The sequence below is a fragment of the Phragmites australis genome, chromosome 20 (genome assembly GCF_958298935.1).
Source record: "Phragmites australis chromosome 20, lpPhrAust1.1, whole genome shotgun sequence".
In the NCBI taxonomy this organism is placed as follows: domain Eukaryota; kingdom Viridiplantae; phylum Streptophyta; class Magnoliopsida; order Poales; family Poaceae; genus Phragmites; species Phragmites australis.
Window position 1 is genome coordinate 1,846,472 of NC_084940.1, and position 17,262 is coordinate 1,863,733.

The window sequence follows — 17,262 nt, forward strand, 5'->3', positions numbered from 1 at the left end:
ATCTATCAAAAGCTGAGGAAAACCAGCTTCTCAGATTCTCACAATCCAACCAACAGATTTTAAAAAGCTATAATCAAAAGCTGCCTGTTTGTTTCAGCTTCGGATTATAAAAGCTGAAAGCCAGAATCCGAAGCTGAAACAAACAGAGCCTAAGTGTGCTGTGCGGATTGGTACTTAAAAATTCCAAAAGCGATGACGTGTCAGTCCCGCTCACCTCCTCTCCGCGGCGCCACCCCGTTATCTCCACCAGCGCGCCACGTCCACACGCGAACCCCGCCTGTCACCGACACCGGGGCCCTACCACCACCAGCCCCGCCTCACCTAAACTACTCCCACCCGGAGAGTTCCTTACCCGCCGGGAGGGCCCACAAGCAAGTGCGCGCCTCGGGGGCCCATTAAATATCTTCGTCGTCTCCAACCTATCGCCCTCTTCCAATTTCTATTCCGTATTTTATTCTGCTCTGCCGTACGCCGGTGCGCCTCCCCTCCCCCTCGACCTCGACGTGATTCGCGTGGCCGACATGGCGGACTCGCCGGTGGAGCTGCCGGGCCGGCTCGCCATACTGCCGTTCCGCAACAAGGTGCTCCTCCCCGGCGCCATCGTGCGGATCCGCTGCACCAACCCCAGCAGGTGAGCGAGCGCGCACAGCCCGCACCGGCACAAACTGTCCAGAGATTGTTAGACCCGCCGATCAGCCGCGTGGGTTTCGAGTTTGGCTTTAGGGTGTAATTCGGTGTGCTCTGGGCGTATTGGGCGCGGGGATTTCAGTTCAGTGGGTTTGTTTTCGTTAGGTTTTCGACCCGTTGGAATTGCTTACTAGGCGCGTGGTTTTGTGTTAGGTGTTGCCTCCGCTTGCTCTGAATTTGCGACGCGTTTTGCGCAATTTTGAGTTGTGCGTGAATTAAGTAGAATTTGGTTCATGTGCTGCCACTGTAGCGGTAATCCTTTTTTCTATGTGGTTATCTCGTTCCGGATTGGAAAATTTGAAATTTCTTGTTGCAATTTGATGCTCTCGTTGAATTCAAGGTGGGTTTTTGAGTGGGTCGATGCTTTTAAGGCTGACCGATTCTGCTTCCAATCACGAACCTTTCGTTTAGTGCTCGACTTTTCTAGGTGCGGTTAGGTCACTTGTGGTTTAACTTAGCTTGGAGGTAGCGGAAAGGGCGGCTTATCTGTTCTGTATTGACTCGATGGGAGGGGAAAATTGCGGCTTTGTTTTGGATTTTGACTTGGTTTGCGACTTCATGGGTGTGATTGTTTCGGTCTGCAGTGTGAAGCTTGTGGAGCAGGAGCTCTGGCAGAGGGAGGAGAAGGGTCTGATCGGGGTGCTTCCCGTGCGGGATTCAGAGGCTGCAGCTGTTGGTTCATTGCTGTCTCCTGGTGAGATAAAGATTGCAGCTTTGAATTTCGCTATATGAGCAAATTGGTGGGCATTTGGACATACATTTACTTGCTGAAGTTGTTACTTCTCTTGTAGGTGTGGGCAGTGATTCAGGTGAGGGAGGCAGCAAGGCTGGTGGTTCTGGGGGTGAGTCAGCAAAGCAGGACGCAAAGAACGGGAAGGAGCCCATTCACTGGCACAGCCGGTGCGTGGCATCACTATCTTTGCTTGTCTAATGCCTTTCCATTATACCTGTATTTTTATCCATGAACAAGGTGATAGAGATAAACACTTCAAATATCAAAGTAGGTGAAAGATGGTGCTTGACTACAAAAGGATGTTAAACTAGTGTTGTTTTGTGGTGTAACGTGGAGTTGACTGTTGGTAGATAACTATGTGGTGTCATGTGGAAAATAGATGGAAGCAAATGGTTGCATCTTTATTTATTTAGCTCTGCCGATACCACGTGTACACACGAATGCGACAATTCAGTAGTCCGCAGTGGACTTGGATAAAGGTAAGTGCGTTGTGATAGATTGATAGTAAGCAATTTTTGTTCACACAGCAATCTGTCCTAGCAACTTTCTCATAGTTTCTTTTGATAAAGCTTAGGAGGGTGCATTGTACATATGCACAATTGCTCACAGGTTAACATTGTGTTTGTTCGTATTCAACCTACTTCCTCCTACAAAAGATTAGCTGCACCATGAACTTTTATCATTTCCGGCTATAACTTAGAGCTATACTCGACCTATGACTACATAAATTGATGAAATATGATTGATAATAGATATTTACCTTATACATTTTTTATCCATTCTGCTATCGCAGGCTTAGTCTTTCCCTAACTTATGCATTATTTATTCAACTTTGCCTTCACTTTTGTTTTGCCTCCATGTGTAGGGGAGTTGCTGCTAGAGCATTACACCTTTCCAGAGGGGTGGAGAAGCCAAGTGGAAGGGTTACATACACTGTTGTTCTTGAAGGTCTATGTAGGTTCAGTGTCCAGGAACACAGTGCAAGAGGGTCATACCATGTTGCCCGTGTTTCACGCCTTGACATGACAAAGACTGGTAAAGCCTTTCTTTTCATATAAAGAATGTCTTCTAGTCTCGCTGTTTTTCTTTGACAATCATCATCATAACTCATAAGTTTGTGGCTGCTATCACTTAGCACAACCATATCATAAGTCAGTTTCTTCTCGTGCTATCCTTTTTTTTAGCTGCTAATGTATCTCAAAAATATTCTTTCCCTAAGAACTACGTGATTATTTGTCTGTTTTGTTTTGCCTTTTAAAATTCACTCCGTATAAAACTCTGACTTTTAAATTACTAATATTTCTGCAATTTGTAGAATTGGAGCAGGCAGAGCAAGACCCAGATCTCATTGCTCTTTCTAGGCAATTTAAAGCTACTGCCATGGAACTAATTTCTGTTCTAGAACAGGTAAATAATTTGATCAGAACTTTACATATTTTTTTTACTATAAGATTTCAATTTTCGGTTGGTCCTCTGATTATACTGGGCAATTGAAAATTCAATGAATAATTGAAGACATAAACGTTTGTACATCTGGCATCCATATGAGATGGTGAAAGATTAATTCATAAAGAAGTATTTCTCTAGTTCCTATCAATGCTACAAATTGTGTCTTTATGTGATCCATGGCACTTGCCTTCTATGCTAGTGAAATACTTGAAAATATCAGTGAGCTTTGACTTACAATGATGCTGTTTGTTTCTAACTGCAGAAGCAGAAAACAGTTGGTAGGACAAAGGTGCTTCTTGAGACGGTTCCTGTTTATAGGCTAGCTGATATTTTTGTTGCTAGCTTTGAAATAAGCTTTGAGGAGCAGCTTTCCATGCTGGATTCAGTTGACTTGAAAGTTAGACTTTCAAAGGCAACTGAACTTGTAGATAGACACCTGCAGGTGAAGATACCTTGTAATTTGTTGTTTTTGATTAATGTGTTAATGTTACTTTTTTAAAAAAGTTCATTTTCAATTGATTTTTTTCTTGTGATGGCAGTCCATTCTTGTAGCTGAGAAAATAACGCAAAAGGTTGAGGGGCAGCTGTCAAAGTCTCAAAAAGAATATCTACTGCGCCAGCAGGTTTGTTTGCTAATTTCCATGCTTGAAGTTCTATAATTTTTGGGCTTCCTATATGTTTCCGCACACTTGTACCTTCTGGACAATTTATAAATATATAAGATGGAAATATCCTTTTTTCTTGTGGAGGATGTTGAGTAACTTTGGTTTTCATGACCTTTTATTTGCAGCATATACTTCTATTTCTGATATGATGATGACCCTGCCAATTTGCAGATGAGGGCTATTAAAGAGGAACTTGGTGATAATGATGATGATGAAGATGATGTGGCTGCATTGGAGAGGAAGATGCAGAATGCAGGAATGCCGGCCAATATTTGGAAGCATGCTCAAAGGGAGTTGAGGTAACCTATCCTGCATTCCTGCCATATACTTCTCTGTTTGCGCATACATGTCGTACTGGAGCTTTGTAAATCTAGCTAGTCTTCCTTTACAGGCGCCTAAGAAAGATGCAACCTCAGCAACCTGGGTATAGTAGCTCTCGAGCCTACTTGGAACTTCTTGCAGACCTTCCTTGGCAAAAGGTCAGTGAAGAAAGGGAGCTTGACCTTAGAGCTGCAAAAGAGAGTCTTGACCAGGATCATTATGGGCTAACAAAAGTTAAGCAACGGATTATTGAGTATCTGGCCGTTCGTAAGGTTGGTAATTTGACTTGTGCATCTTATTCTTATGTGCAGATGTGCCTATCCTGGTTAATGTAGTTTATATCTTATGGAGACCTATTAATTTGCTCGCAGCTTAAACCTGATGCCAGAGGTCCAGTGCTGTGTTTTGTGGGACCACCTGGTGTTGGAAAAACATCTTTGGCTTCATCCATAGCAAAGGCCCTAAACAGGAAGTTCATAAGAATCTCTCTTGGTGGTGTAAAGGATGAAGCTGATATTAGGGGCCACCGAAGGACGTACATTGGAAGCATGCCAGGGCGACTCATTGATGGATTGAAGGTTCAATCCTGTTGTTTCCCCCATTTCTAGAGTAGTTTATTTTTTCTGGCAATACCAGTGTGCTGTAATTATGCTTATTAATACCTGTTCACTCTAAACTATCTGTTCTACTAACCTACACTTTTTGAGAGATGTTCTTCTAACTGAATTAGTATTGGATTAATAGTTGAATTGCCATTACAAAAAGTTCTTACTGTTAGGTCCAGCTTGCTTTCTATTAAATGGTGTTAGGTATCATGATTTGTAAAGTAGAAACTAGAAGCTCTAAGTATGACGCTGTATGTCTCAAGAAACTATTTGAGTAAAACATTTTCAAGACTATAGGTATGACCCTTAATGTCTCAAGAAACTATTTGAGTAAAACATTTTCTAGACTATGCCATGCTCACATCTATTGATAAAAAACGCAGAGAGTATCTGTCAGCAACCCAGTGATGCTTCTGGACGAAATTGACAAGACTGGTTCTGATGTACGTGGGGATCCAGCATCAGCACTGCTAGAAGTTCTTGACCCTGAGCAGAACAAAACATTCAATGATCAGTATCCTTTCATTTAATTCATTTATCTTCATAATAAGTGCAGCTATGATTTTTTTTGTTGGTTTCTGAATGAAGTAGGTGCAGGTGATCTTCTCTAAATGATGTTTCTTTCAATTAGGCACATGAGTTATTCAAGGTTATCACTTCGTTGCATAGTGTAACCAAACTATTTTTCTTCTTAATGCAATGACACGCGGTTCTCCTGTGCATTCGCAAAAAAAAAAACTTCGTCACATAGTGTGAGGGTTGCAGATTTAGTCAAATAGTTTCAGTTTGCAGTCTCCTATTATCAGTGAGAGACTAAGATGCTAAGTTCTGAGCTTGACTTTGATAGTATAAAATTCTTCGAGAAAAAGATTGTGATGCTTGATGTGTGATCTATACAGCAAGAATTCCTTAACAAGTGTTCACCAGCTATTTGAATGTTCCATTTGACCTGTCAAAGGTCATATTTGTTACAACTGCCAACAGGATGCAGCCTATCCCCCCTCCTCTGTTAGATAGGATGGAAGTCATTGAGCTACCAGGCTACACGCCTGAGGAGAAGCTAAAAATAGCCATGAAACATCTCATACCAAGGGTATTGGAGCAGCATGGCTTGAGTTCGGCATATCTTCAGATTCCTGAGGTAGATACAACTGCAGTTTCTGCTGCACCTTTCGTAGTCTGTACTCTCTAAACTGTGTAGATTTGATTAATGTTTGTTCACAAAAGTAACGAATGCCAAAATCATAATTATTCACTATGCTCCTTTTTGACAATGGAACGCTCCTACACCTTCCATTTATGTATATCACATCTGCTTCTGAGTGCTTAAGCTTAATAGAAATTCTTGATTATTCATCCCTGGTTACCTAATTCCTGTCATTTGTGCAGGCTATGGTCGAACTGATCATCGAGAGATACACACGAGAAGCTGGTGTACGTAATCTTGAGCAGAACCTAGCTGCATTGGCCCGTGCAGCTGCTGTCAAGGTTGCAGAGCAAGTTAACACTCTTAGACTAGGCAAGGAAATACAACCAATTACTACAACTCTACTGGATTCGAGGCTTGCTGATGGTGGTGAAGTTGAAATGGAAGTTATTCCTATGGGCCATGATATATCAAATACTTATGAAAATCCATCTCCTATGATTGTTGATGAGGCTACGCTAGAGAAAGTGCTCGGGGTATGTTATTATCTCTAAACATCAAAGTTTAGTCAAACTTCGTGGACAACTACAAAGTCCTTTCGTTCTTTTTGTTGTATCTGAATTGTACTTGATATTTGTGCTACAGCCTCCTAGATTTGGTGATAGAGAAGCTGCAGATCGTGTAGCAAGCCCAGGAGTTTCAGTTGGGCTTGTTTGGACTTCCTTTGGTGGGGAAGTTCAATTTGTGGAGGCTACAGCCATGGTGGGTAAGGGTGACTTGCACTTGACAGGACAGCTTGGTGATGTTATTAAGGAGTCAGCGCAAATATCTTTGACATGGGTACAGACCTTCTTGTCTTATCACTTATCTGCCTTGATGAAATCATACTGATCTGTGTTCAAATTCTGTTGGTGAACCTGACATTGTCATTTGAAGTTCTAAATTACCAGTGTAATTTTGACAGTACGGTCCTTTGTGAAATACTGTTTATATTTACATGATAGCCTTCATCATTTTGTGGTTAGTTTTGTGTATTGGAGCATCTCAAATCAAATAATTCCGTTGTTGTTTTGTAACTAAGAAAATGACCTTGATTTTTACAGGTGAGAGCAAGAGCTGCTGACCTCAATTTGTCACCTACTTCTGATATTAACTTACTGGAGAACCGTGATATTCACATACACTTTCCTGCTGGTGCTGTGCCAAAAGATGGCCCTTCTGCAGGAGTGACATTGGTAACATCATTGGTGTCACTTTTTAGTAACAGAAAAGTCAGAGCAGATACTGCTATGACTGGAGAGATGACTCTAAGGGGCCTTGTATTGCCAGTTGGTGGTGTTAAGGACAAGGTACATGACCATTACCCTACACTTTGTTTCTTGTTCACTTTGGAAATGTTGAAGGTTTGATCATTTTTGTGTGGTAACCTTTACCCTTCTGCTCTATTTAACTTCAATTTTTCTGTGGAACTCAGGTACTTGCGGCTTATCGTTATGGAATAAAGAGAGTAATTTTACCTGAAAGGAACATGAAGGACTTGGCTGAGGTTCCATCACCCATTCTCTCTGGCATGGAGGTATGTGGTTGCCTTGTTGTTTGCTTGATATTGCTCGGGGCTGCTATTCGCCTATTCGGTGTAGTTTGACCCTTGATAATATGCTCTGAGGCTTGGAGCTACTAGCACTATCTTGAATTAAAGTGCAATTTCTATCATTAACTCATGCGTATGATGTATGAAACTCATGAATAAGGTAGTTGTGGACTTATTCTGGGTGGAATCTGGCCTTTTCAAACCTTTGTTGCTGACTTATGTTTATTTTGCTGCTGGCAGATTCTGCTTGTGAAGCGCATCGAGGAAGTACTCGACCATGCTTTCGAAGGTGGATGTCCACTGAGATCACGCTCCAAGCTATAGCATTAACTCGCGTTTGATATGGGTATTTTCTTGGGAGAATCATCTTTCACAGCACAGATATCTACGGATGAGCAATGCTGTGACTCTGTGAGACAGTGAGAGCTTAGCTCTGTCGCCAGCGCAGGTCCTGGCACGCCCGTTTCGGTTAAGCTTCACATCTGGAATGTGTATACTGATCAGAATTCAGGGAGCAGTAGGGAGATCTGCTCGTACCTCTTCTGGGATTCCCTGCATATTTATACAGTTATACGAGCTATCGATCTGTATGCATAGTTCAGTATACAAGCTGCGAGGTCCACTTGTTTTCTCTGTTGTTAATTTTGGTGTACATGTAATCTACTCCGGGGGAAATATAGCTAATACGAGGTTGTGAAAAGTACTCCGTCAAAATATGTTTCGACGCAATTTTCCTTCTGCACATATACCAATGCATGGACAGTTAAAAATGAATGAATAGCGCCCCACTTTTGTTATTTCATGACAGTTTTGTCGTGGCCTCTTTAACAAGCAGGAATGGAAAAGCATAATAATAGGAAAACTCGTGAATCTAGGAGGAATGTAAGCGCAAGAGAGAAATTTCCCACACGACAAATTTGAAGTGAGAAGATCGTCGAAGATTAATTTTTGATAATGTGTCTATAAATAGATTGAGTAATTTTGAGTGTAGGGATTAATCACGAAACGGGATAATTGATGTATACAATTTTGGGTCTTCGATTGAAATAATACCTTATGTTATATGGGGTGTTGCTGTTGTATATTGATGATCTCGAGTACAGGTAATGGAGCTAAATCTATTACAGAGAGTATATCAGATTTGGTCCAACCTAAAGCTATGATCGCCGAGTATCTTCTTTGTTAGTATCTTGATACTTACCTCAAATTATCTCTTTCTGTGATTTCCTTGTGTGTTGTTCTCATGTCCTCTATTCTCGTCCTTGGCATTTTCGTCTTATATAGAGGTGAGATATCGATTTCTATCCAGCCGTGGTCGATAGTGAGTTGTCTTTCTTGATGTCTAAGTAGATAGATATGTACTTCTGTGATTCCGGGTGTATCAAATACCGTTGATTCGGTTCCGTGATATCTAAAGCTTTTTAATACGTGTTGTATACCTATTCGTATATAATATATTCCTTATGCGCATATAACCATAGTTAGATATTCAATAAAGATGACACAACCGAATTTTTACCTTATGTTTCAATCTCCAATTTTTCTACATAATGAATTATTCTATATGAATAATGTAGGATTCTTGTAAAGGCTCAGTTGTCCAAGGGCTTCACGGGAAACCAACAAATATTGAGACCGGTATTTTACTGTTTAAACTTTGACTAATGACATTGTTAAAAATATTTAATTACGTAAAATAGTAACAATCAAAAGTGATCCCTCCTTCTCAAATAGCTATAGGTTAAGAATGTGTGCTCTCAAACCTTTAAAATTTTAACCAATAAAAACAGTCATAAGAATCGTCAATACAATTGAGGAGCATCAAGATTTCATGAAAAATATTTTCAAATACATTTCTTATAATTTTTAATAATATATTGTTAGGATATATGTAAAAAATCAGTTACATATAAACTTGTTGGGATATTTGAATATGTGTACATATATGTGTAGAAAAGTAATGATCCAAGATGCATGTTGGAGTCCATGTCAATACTATTAAAAACGAAAAAAAAAACATATGGAGTACCTTAAGAACATTGTATACTTCTAATCATTTGCGTATGCATTTGTTGAAAAATAGCGGTCAAAAAACGCTGCCCGTTCCGTTCTGTCTGCTTGTTTCCTGACACCTGATTGGCCGAACTATCCCTTCCGCGGATCGCCCCTCAGAAACCCCATCCCAGCCGTCAGTATCCTTTCCGATCCGACCGTCCATTGCCATTACCCGCGGATCGACGGGCCCACCACCTCTCCCCGCCCGCGGATCGACGGGCCCACCATCCCCCGCCCGCGCCTTTTAAACGCCCACCCCGCCTCGCATTCTGGCATCGCACCACGCAACACCCAGCGCCCACAAGTCTCTCCAAGCTTTCTCGAAGCGCAGAAGCAGCAGCCATGGACGTCGCCGGCGCCGGAGCGGGTGGTAAGGTGAAGAAGGGGGCGGCCGGGCGCAAGGCGGGCGGGCCCAGGAAGAAGTCGGTGCCTCGGTCTGTGAAGGCCGGGCTCCAGTTCCCCGTCGGACGCATCGGGCGCTACCTCAAGAAGGGCCGCTACGCCCAGCGCGTCGGCTCCGGCGCCCCCGTCTACCTCGCCGCTGTCCTGGAGTACCTCGCTGCCGAGGTGCTGGAGCTGGCCGGGAACGCGGCGAGGGATAACAAGAAGACGCGGATCGTCCCGCGCCACGTGCTCCTGGCGATCCGCAACGACGAGGAGCTCGGGAAGCTGCTGGCCGGCGTTACCATCGCGCACGGCGGCGTCCTGCCCAACATCAACCCGGTGCTGCTGCCCAAGAAGCTGGCGGAGAAGGCGGCCAGCGGCGCCAAGGAGGCCAAGTCGCCCAAGAAGGGCGCCAAGTCCCCCAAGAAGGCCTAGATACACCATTAGCGCTGTGCTGTGTTTAGATCTGTGTAATGGATGTGTGCTGATCTAGTGTCGTCGTTGTAGCTTGTGATCTGTTCATTTTCATTGGAAGAATATTGGAGTTGCTTACAAAGTGTCCTCGATGGTTCGTTTCTTGTCCATATTTGTAATTTGGGTGCAGAAATTTGTTCTTGATGTTTCGATCTGGATCCGCCATTGAAACGGAAGAAGCTTCAAGTTCGAGGAATTGCTTTTCGGCTAAGTTCGATATTGCTCTCTGCTTGGATGCCGCATTGATGTGGACAATATGCTCAATTGCGCGGTTCTACAGTCAGTTCACCTTAAATTGACGAGGAAGAGTTTGGGCGTCAGAGGGGCGCGGCACAGCACCACGAGGAAGAGGTGACAGATGATCCGTATGTATTGGGATAGCTTATCAAGGTTATTAAAAATATGATTCTCATCTTCTATTTAAGTTCTATGTGGATGTATTGTTTTTTCTATAATATGTAAGAGAGTTGCATATCTTTGAATTAAGATAGGATAGTGAATCAAATACAAATACACGACGAGCTTAGGAAGGTCTCAAGAAAAGAGCAAAATTGTTTCTTAGGAGATTACAGAAAAGAAGCAACAACAAACAAGTCAGTGTACAAGTGCTGATCAGCTAGGAGAGCTGAAGACCTGCAACCGATCCATTAGAGCAGCGAGTTTTGTCGCTCGGGCATTGCACCATTGCCTAATGTCTTCCCGAATTAGCACCTCGAAGAGTTGATAGTGGTAAGATTATTCCTGAAGATGATCTCATTCCGTGACAGCCAAATTTGACGAAAGATTAGCAGGACGAGTGAGTCAATTCCTTTTCTTTTTTTTAAGCACCGGATCCCCTTTCGCCAAAATCTTCTTTGAAGACATCTTAATAAAGATGCAAACCCGGGGTTTGAACCTCAAACCAGTGAAAACGTGCCTTTACATTTTACCGGTGAGCCACATGCTCGTTTGCGTCAATTCCTTTTCTGTATTTGCTGGCCACTCTCCCTCAGATATGCATCCACCAATTGAGGATATTGGTTTCCATTGGTGGTGTCTGAACGCGGTGCAGCTGCCGCCAGACTTGCCGTACAAAGTTGCAGTGCGGTAGAAGGTGATGGGTAGTTTTCGGTAGCTATGAGATGTGGATGTATTATTGAGATAATAACTGTATTGAATACAATGTTTCTTTTAGATCCGTAGCAATGTATGGCCATCTCGGATTACGTATGAACAAAAAGAAAAACTGCTACAGTCAAAATATCTTTTCCCGCACAGTGCTCCAAAAAGTTCCACACGGATGAAGGGCAACAAGATGTGAGAAAATGATAAAATGATTTTTTTTCACTACCGTAATAAGTGAAATAGGCTCATGCGTTAATTCAATCTAATCAACCAGAATAGGTGTTTTCACGATGGAATACATCCCAATTGGAAAATGCTCTGTATCTATGTGACGTATCAAAGATGTATTCTTCATACTTTTGAAAAGTGGAACACTACATTCAAGTTTCACGAATCATGAGTATGTTACATAATTCCATGAATCATGGTTAGCAGCAAGATAAAGTCAAGAACAAGTGAACGACTGCCTAGCAGGATATTTATCGTTGCAGCTGCTAAGGCTATTAATCGGTTCAGATTGCCAAATAAATCCGCATAATCAGAAAGTGCACTGGAAATAACAGAGATGGTGTACCAGGTCCAACTAAGATATCTAAGTTGGTAGTTGCAGGATAATTTCATATATATTGGTTAAGTTAGTTGCTCACACATATGTCTAGGTTGCTTATCGTTTTAATTAACTTAACCGTATGTTTATATCTTGCTAATAACTCAATGTATAATCCTTGGAGTCGGGATATTATATATATCCATATTGTATAAGTCTTACGAGTACCTTCGTACTCAGGGTGCTGCACTTAAGTTGATGTAGATACCCCGGCTGCTGAGGAAAGAGCGATATTCGACTACTTTGTGCCTGCCGATAGGGTGATAGGCAGAAGTAGTGCATCATACTCCAAAGCTTGAGTTTTTGGAGTGGAACCTAAGGGCATATGACTCTACTATCTTTTGTTGTCTAGTTTATTCTTTTCGCTGCGCAGATCTTTGGATAGTTAGAAGTTGAAGGGTTTTTGTCTCCTCCTAACTCATTTTTGTTATAAATGGTTGGAATCAGTTGCATGTTTAATTTTTGTAATATAAATATTTATTACATGCTCTTTATTAAGCTATGCCGTGATGTACTATGTTGGAGGTATGTGTTCCAATCCTTAGGCACAAAACATGTGCCGGGGACTACCGAAACATGATTCTGGTTAATCGTCGAGGTTGAATTATAAATAATGATCCTCCAGATGATTAATTAGAATACTATTTGGACGGTTTCTCACATTGTAGTCATGATACTGCTCCATAATATACAGTTCACTTCGTGCATCTGATACACCGAATTTAGCATTCAGTGTATCCCACAGCTCCTTCGCGCTTTGTATGTGCATATACATATCACAAAGACGGTCACCAAGAACACTAAGAATGCATCCTACAACGAGTGTATTGGCATCTGTGAACGTCTTTTTCTGCTCAGTAGTAAGGGTTCCTTCCGGCTTGCCCTTAGCCACCCAGTAGACATTCATAGTCGTCAGCCACAGAGTGACCTTGACTTACCATCTCTTAAAGTGCACACCAGAAAACTTATCTGGCCTCAGTGCATCGACAAAACCAGTCATTGATAAACCTAAGTGCTCGCAATAAGGTTTTTGGATTGTTGGAATATAAGACACTTTTTATGTTTAATTTAACCCGTAAATAAATCATGAGCAGAAACTGATATGATCATATTATCAGAGTATAATCTAGACATATGTACGAAAGTACAACAAATGACTAGATCTACTATACTCGAAATTAAAAATCGCAGGAAATAAAATACGAGTAACATGATTTTTACGTACCCGTCCTGCGCTGTGGAGGTTACTGAAGATGCTGGTTGTACCGTGTTGATGGCACGATCGATCCTGTTGATGATGCGCCAAAATTGTTGACGATGACAGCGTGCAGCGCCCAAGCGACCAAGAAGACGAGCCGTGGTGAAGAACTTGAGCAATCACGTGGAGCGCTTCTCAAAAATCTTATTCGCCTTCTCCAAGTGTAAGTCTCAAGAACGAGGGTTTCGGAGACCTGCTCTCCCGGTTGCCGGTGCACGCCGACGCCGGGATGAAGTAGACTACAGCGGCAGCACAACAGAAAGAGAAAGAGACAAAAACCCAAACTCTTATATAGACTTACATAATGAGAGTGTTCACAATTTTAAAGCTACTCTCAAATAGTTGTCTATGTTTTCATGTACCAAAGAGGTGAGGGTCCTTACATATATATAGAGGGAAAACTCTCCACCTTCACCTCTATTAACAATATGTTACTAATAGAAGATGAACCTTAATATGGGACACCTCTCCATAATATAAGCCTTTGAGATTTATTAAGAATTCTTACATAAGCCGATCTCAATAATTCTAACATAACTTTGTGCAACCTTTGCCAGAACTGAGAGATCCCTTTGGTTCTTGATTTTCTCAGTAGTTTGGATTCTCTTGTTTCGATTATGGTTGAAATACTGGCACAGTAACAATACACGAGAGAGATGGGACTGCAATGGCGTTGCATTCTCATTTTCCTTTGACCATTGCACTATATTTAAGCCCTTGCAATGGTTGACCGTTGTACTGAATTACAATTACTCTGTAGTTCGTTATTTTCTAAACAGGGAAAAATATAAGTGCAAAACTTGTGTATACATGCCGTATATGATCTTCTTTCCCTCCATCTACACTTATGTATTTTGCAACTCTACGGTAAATTGTCCATCCAACAATACACACTGATGCACAGAGATCCCATACGGCGCACCATTTGCCGTCCGCATCATGAGTTAACTACCATCAGGATTCTTCCTGCGCCTCCCTGTCAATTGGCAATTCCTAGATTAGTAGTGGTGTTGAAAAAATAGGTTCCTGCCATCGGGAAATAAATCATATATCAAACATCATATTACTTATCCTAGTCATCCTTTTTTTTAATGAGAATCATTCATCAAAGTCACCCATAGTCTCATACTGTACTACAGTTACTAAGGTATGCTCGAATTAGCATCATGCTCAGGCGTAGTTGTCTTACCATTAGAGCCTCTGTTCCAGAGGACCTCAGAGTCAATTGTGCTGAGATGGGGATCATCAAGCCTCTTCCATGTCTTGATGGACTTCACTCCTCCCCACTCACCGCTATCTGTCTTCTCAAGTTGCACAGACACCACCCTCGCTCTTCTTGACCACCCGGCCTTCCCGTAGGCATGGTAACCAAATCCACCAGCATAGCACAGCTGAATACCACTGAGCGTCCCGCAAAAGTCATTAATGTGATCATGTCCTACAAAGGCAGCCCTCACATCTCCAGACTCCACCATGGTGGCAAAGAAACCAGAGTTGATTGATGGTGAGCTGATACCCTCCTGCTTCACTCCTGTGAAATTGGTTGCTGTAAAGCTGCTAAACTCCGGCAGTGGAATGTGGAAGAACACAAGGCCAGGTGCTGGCTCCTTCTGCTTTGGGTTTTCATCCATATACTTTCTCTGCGTTTACAAAGAACATTTCTTTGTGATGGATAGCATAAAAAATAATGATCTTTCTGTAAAAAGATAATGATCTTTCTGTATAGAAAGAAGTGTAAATGCATAAACTCTTGGCAGTTTATCTGGTCACATTTAATCTGAATCCATCTGACATTTAGAAACGAACACTTATGGAAACTATAACATCATCATGCATAAATATCATTTGTTTGAATAAGCAATCGTTTCTTGATTTAAGGCTTCAAAATAATTAAAGATACCCTTTTGCAGAGTTAATCTTTGCTCAAGAGATAAATTAGTATAAATTTACTAATTCCATTTATCCATCAATTTTAGGAACCTTCTAATATAATGTATGCCACCCGAACTTTGAATCCATCATTTCACTCAGTTGAGTGTTTCACTATGATATTGTTTCTATAATGATAATAGATGGCCCGAAAGTGAAAAGAATGATAAATTTCTGAGCAATAACCCTGATTTGTTTGAGTTTGTTGTACCAGACAGAAGAAAGAGCATAGATCAATGAACAAAGAAATAATTTTCTAAAAGAATATCGCCAACTTATTAACCTGTAGTCTTGAAGATGTTTGCTGGAACCAGACTTGCTGCGAAGCCTTGATCCAACCATAACCCTTGATTGAGCGCACAGTAGAATAGTCACCGCTGTCAAGAAAATACAGGTTGAGCACTGATTTTTCATCCAGTGATGTTCTTTCAACCCCAGAAACTTCCAAATTATAATTGCCGTAACCATCAATTTCAATTCCTCCCGGATTGAAGCTTGAGAGGCTGTTCTTCATGCCCACAAGGTGACGCATCACACCCTCACGCGACAGGGTACCCTCTTGGTCATGGTTTCCAATCACAGCAGCCCAAGGAAGTTTCATGTCAATGGCTGGGGCAATCGCCGCATCCATAGACTTGGCAGCATCAGTTGAATCCGAGCCATAGATGTTATCACCTGCTCAACAAAACTTTCATAAATTAATACTCTAAACATGGTCTAGTTGTAGGTCTAGAGAAACTGAAGTAGCAATAATCGGCGTGAAGTATATGAACTACGACCATAGCTGTTCTGCATAGTTCAGCAAACTATTTTTACTACAATGTAAAAGCTAGTACCTCGTTTGCAATTTTGTTTTCCCACCAGAAACAACATTGTCTGCACCCATGTTCGCAAAAGTTGCAGCCTTGGAAACATCAACCACAATTGCCCGTGAAACAACACGACAAAATATGACACCACCTAACGGCTGTACACGGTGGCCGTGGACAAACATTGCGAAGAGGGAGTAATGCTTCCAGCTCCAGTGTGCTCACCACCATCATGGACGCAGCCATCATCAGACCAGTTGCCGACCGTCGTCATACCGGGCCAACAATTGGGAACTCACTGATTAGTCATGGCATGCCACCTGGGACCCCCTTAGCCTTAGATTCGGAACTCCCGAACCCAATCCGAAGCAAACGAGCTCCACCTCCACTTGCCCTGCCAGCCAGGCGCCAGCCCCCACATGCCGGAAACCCGTGACATGCTTCTTGTATTTATTAAAGCGACTGACTCAAGCTACACTTCTTTGAAGATTTTATTCAGAACGGGATCTTGACCGCAATAACTTCAGTACGTTAAAGATATCATCACGAGCGCATACACTGATTGATTAGTTGTTCTACTGATTCTATCCAACCACAGTGGCAACCTCATCACCAAACATTTGACATATGGGTCCGGATGAAAAGTGAGATAAAGAGGTCGAATCGATTGGTTGGTTAATTGACTAACAAGGGATGGGGGGCGAGGAGAGAGGCGGCGACCGACCTGTGAAGACGACGAGGTCGGGGTCCTCGGCGCGGAACACCCGGTAGAGGAAGGCGGTAGTGTTGAGGTCGGAGCAGCCGGCCTCCTGGGACGGGAGCACGTTCTCGCAGCCCGTCCGGCGGCCGTCCGCGTAGTGCATGTCGGCCACCTGCACCACCTTGAACGTCCCGCTCTCGCGCCGGAACCGCAGCTTGTGGGGCCCCTTCTCGTTCCCCGCGGCGGCACCGGCCGCGGCGACGAGCAGGAGCAGCGGCAGCAGGCGGGCGCCGCGCCGCCGGAGGCCGAGGCCCATGTTGATGTTGGCGCGGCGAAGCGTGGAGTGGGATCGCGAGAAGGAATCGAATCTGGGGACGAGCTGGGGACGGTCGTTGAGGGGCTTTTCTTTATAGGAGGGGGGTTTGGACGGTTCGGATTTCCCGATGCGAGATTCGGTACGTTCCTGGCGGGCTCGACCGCAGCTTGCTGAATCCGTCGAGCGGCGCCGGCACGGAAGGGGTGGACGGAATTGAAAATTTCCCTTGAACTTTTGGACGTAAGTGCTATTAAAACCGTTCATTTATATTGAGTTTGGTGTTAAGCATGTTTATCTCTATATTCTAGATTGTAGAAGTTCATTTTAAGTGAATTATGAATTATATCATAATTTGCAGAATCTACTTTTAAAATTTAGCAGTTCGTTTGCAAAATTCATATTTTACAATTCAGATAAAAAAAGCCTTA

General features: G+C 42.6%; 3 protein-coding genes across 5 annotated transcripts; 2 read left to right on the forward strand and 1 right to left on the reverse strand.

Annotated features, from left to right (window-relative positions):
- Positions 1-395: 395 nt before the first annotated feature.
- LOC133901302 (lon protease homolog 2, peroxisomal) lies at positions 396-7,927 on the forward strand. Its single transcript, XM_062342612.1, has 17 exons — positions 396-631; positions 1,272-1,381; positions 1,479-1,587; positions 2,286-2,455; positions 2,736-2,827; positions 3,132-3,311; positions 3,409-3,492; positions 3,706-3,833; positions 3,926-4,127; positions 4,227-4,433; positions 4,844-4,974; positions 5,388-5,601; positions 5,850-6,143; positions 6,253-6,447; positions 6,711-6,956; positions 7,082-7,183; positions 7,439-7,927. The coding sequence occupies exons 1-17, from the start codon at positions 522-524 to the stop codon at positions 7,520-7,522; spliced, it is 2,658 nt and encodes an 885-aa protein (XP_062198596.1). The 5' UTR covers positions 396-521; the 3' UTR covers positions 7,523-7,927.
- Positions 7,928-9,506: 1,579 nt separating this feature from the next.
- LOC133901582 (probable histone H2A.5) lies at positions 9,507-10,193 on the forward strand. The gene has a single exon (XM_062342961.1). The coding sequence runs from the start codon at positions 9,596-9,598 to the stop codon at positions 10,070-10,072; it is 477 nt and encodes a 158-aa protein (XP_062198945.1). The 5' UTR covers positions 9,507-9,595; the 3' UTR covers positions 10,073-10,193.
- A 3,546-nt stretch (positions 10,194-13,739) lies between these two features.
- On the reverse strand, positions 13,740-16,985 carry LOC133901581 (probable inactive purple acid phosphatase 29). Of its 3 annotated transcripts, none has more exons than XM_062342957.1 (4): positions 16,543-16,985; positions 15,293-15,684; positions 14,270-14,720; positions 13,740-14,106 (listed from the first exon to the last, which is right to left on the reverse strand). In XM_062342957.1, the coding sequence occupies exons 1-4, from the start codon at positions 16,832-16,834 to the stop codon at positions 14,060-14,062; spliced, it is 1,182 nt and encodes a 393-aa protein (XP_062198941.1). In that variant the 5' UTR covers positions 16,835-16,985; the 3' UTR covers positions 13,740-14,059. The 3 variants fall into 3 exon arrangements, with proteins under 3 accessions (XP_062198941.1, XP_062198942.1, XP_062198943.1); XM_062342958.1 differs by having other exon boundaries at positions 13,740-14,056; positions 16,543-16,951; XM_062342959.1 differs by lacking the exon at positions 16,543-16,985 and adding an exon at positions 15,846-16,536.
- Between the last annotated feature and the right edge of the window lie 277 nt (positions 16,986-17,262).

Excerpts from the sequence above, each read along its gene's own strand:
- LOC133901581 (XM_062342957.1), bottom strand. The coding sequence starts at position 16,834 with ATGGGCCTCGGCCTCCGGCGGCGCGGCGCCCGCCTGCTGCCGCTGCTC. Across the intron at positions 15,685-16,542 it reads CGACCTCGTCGTCTTCACAG|GTGATAACATCTATGGCTCG; the intron begins GTCGGTCGCCGC and ends TTTGTTGAGCAG. Across the intron at positions 14,107-14,269 it reads CTGGAACAGAGGCTCTAATG|GAACCTATTTTTTCAACACC; the intron begins GTAAGACAACTA and ends TCCCGATGGCAG.
- LOC133901582 (XM_062342961.1), top strand. The coding sequence starts at position 9,596 with ATGGACGTCGCCGGCGCCGGAGCGGGTGGTAAGGTGAAGAAGGGGGCG.
- LOC133901302 (XM_062342612.1), top strand. The coding sequence starts at position 522 with ATGGCGGACTCGCCGGTGGAGCTGCCGGGCCGGCTCGCCATACTGCCG. Across the intron at positions 1,588-2,285 it reads CCCATTCACTGGCACAGCCG|GGGAGTTGCTGCTAGAGCAT; the intron begins GTGCGTGGCATC and ends CTCCATGTGTAG. Across the intron at positions 5,602-5,849 it reads CATATCTTCAGATTCCTGAG|GCTATGGTCGAACTGATCAT; the intron begins GTAGATACAACT and ends TCATTTGTGCAG.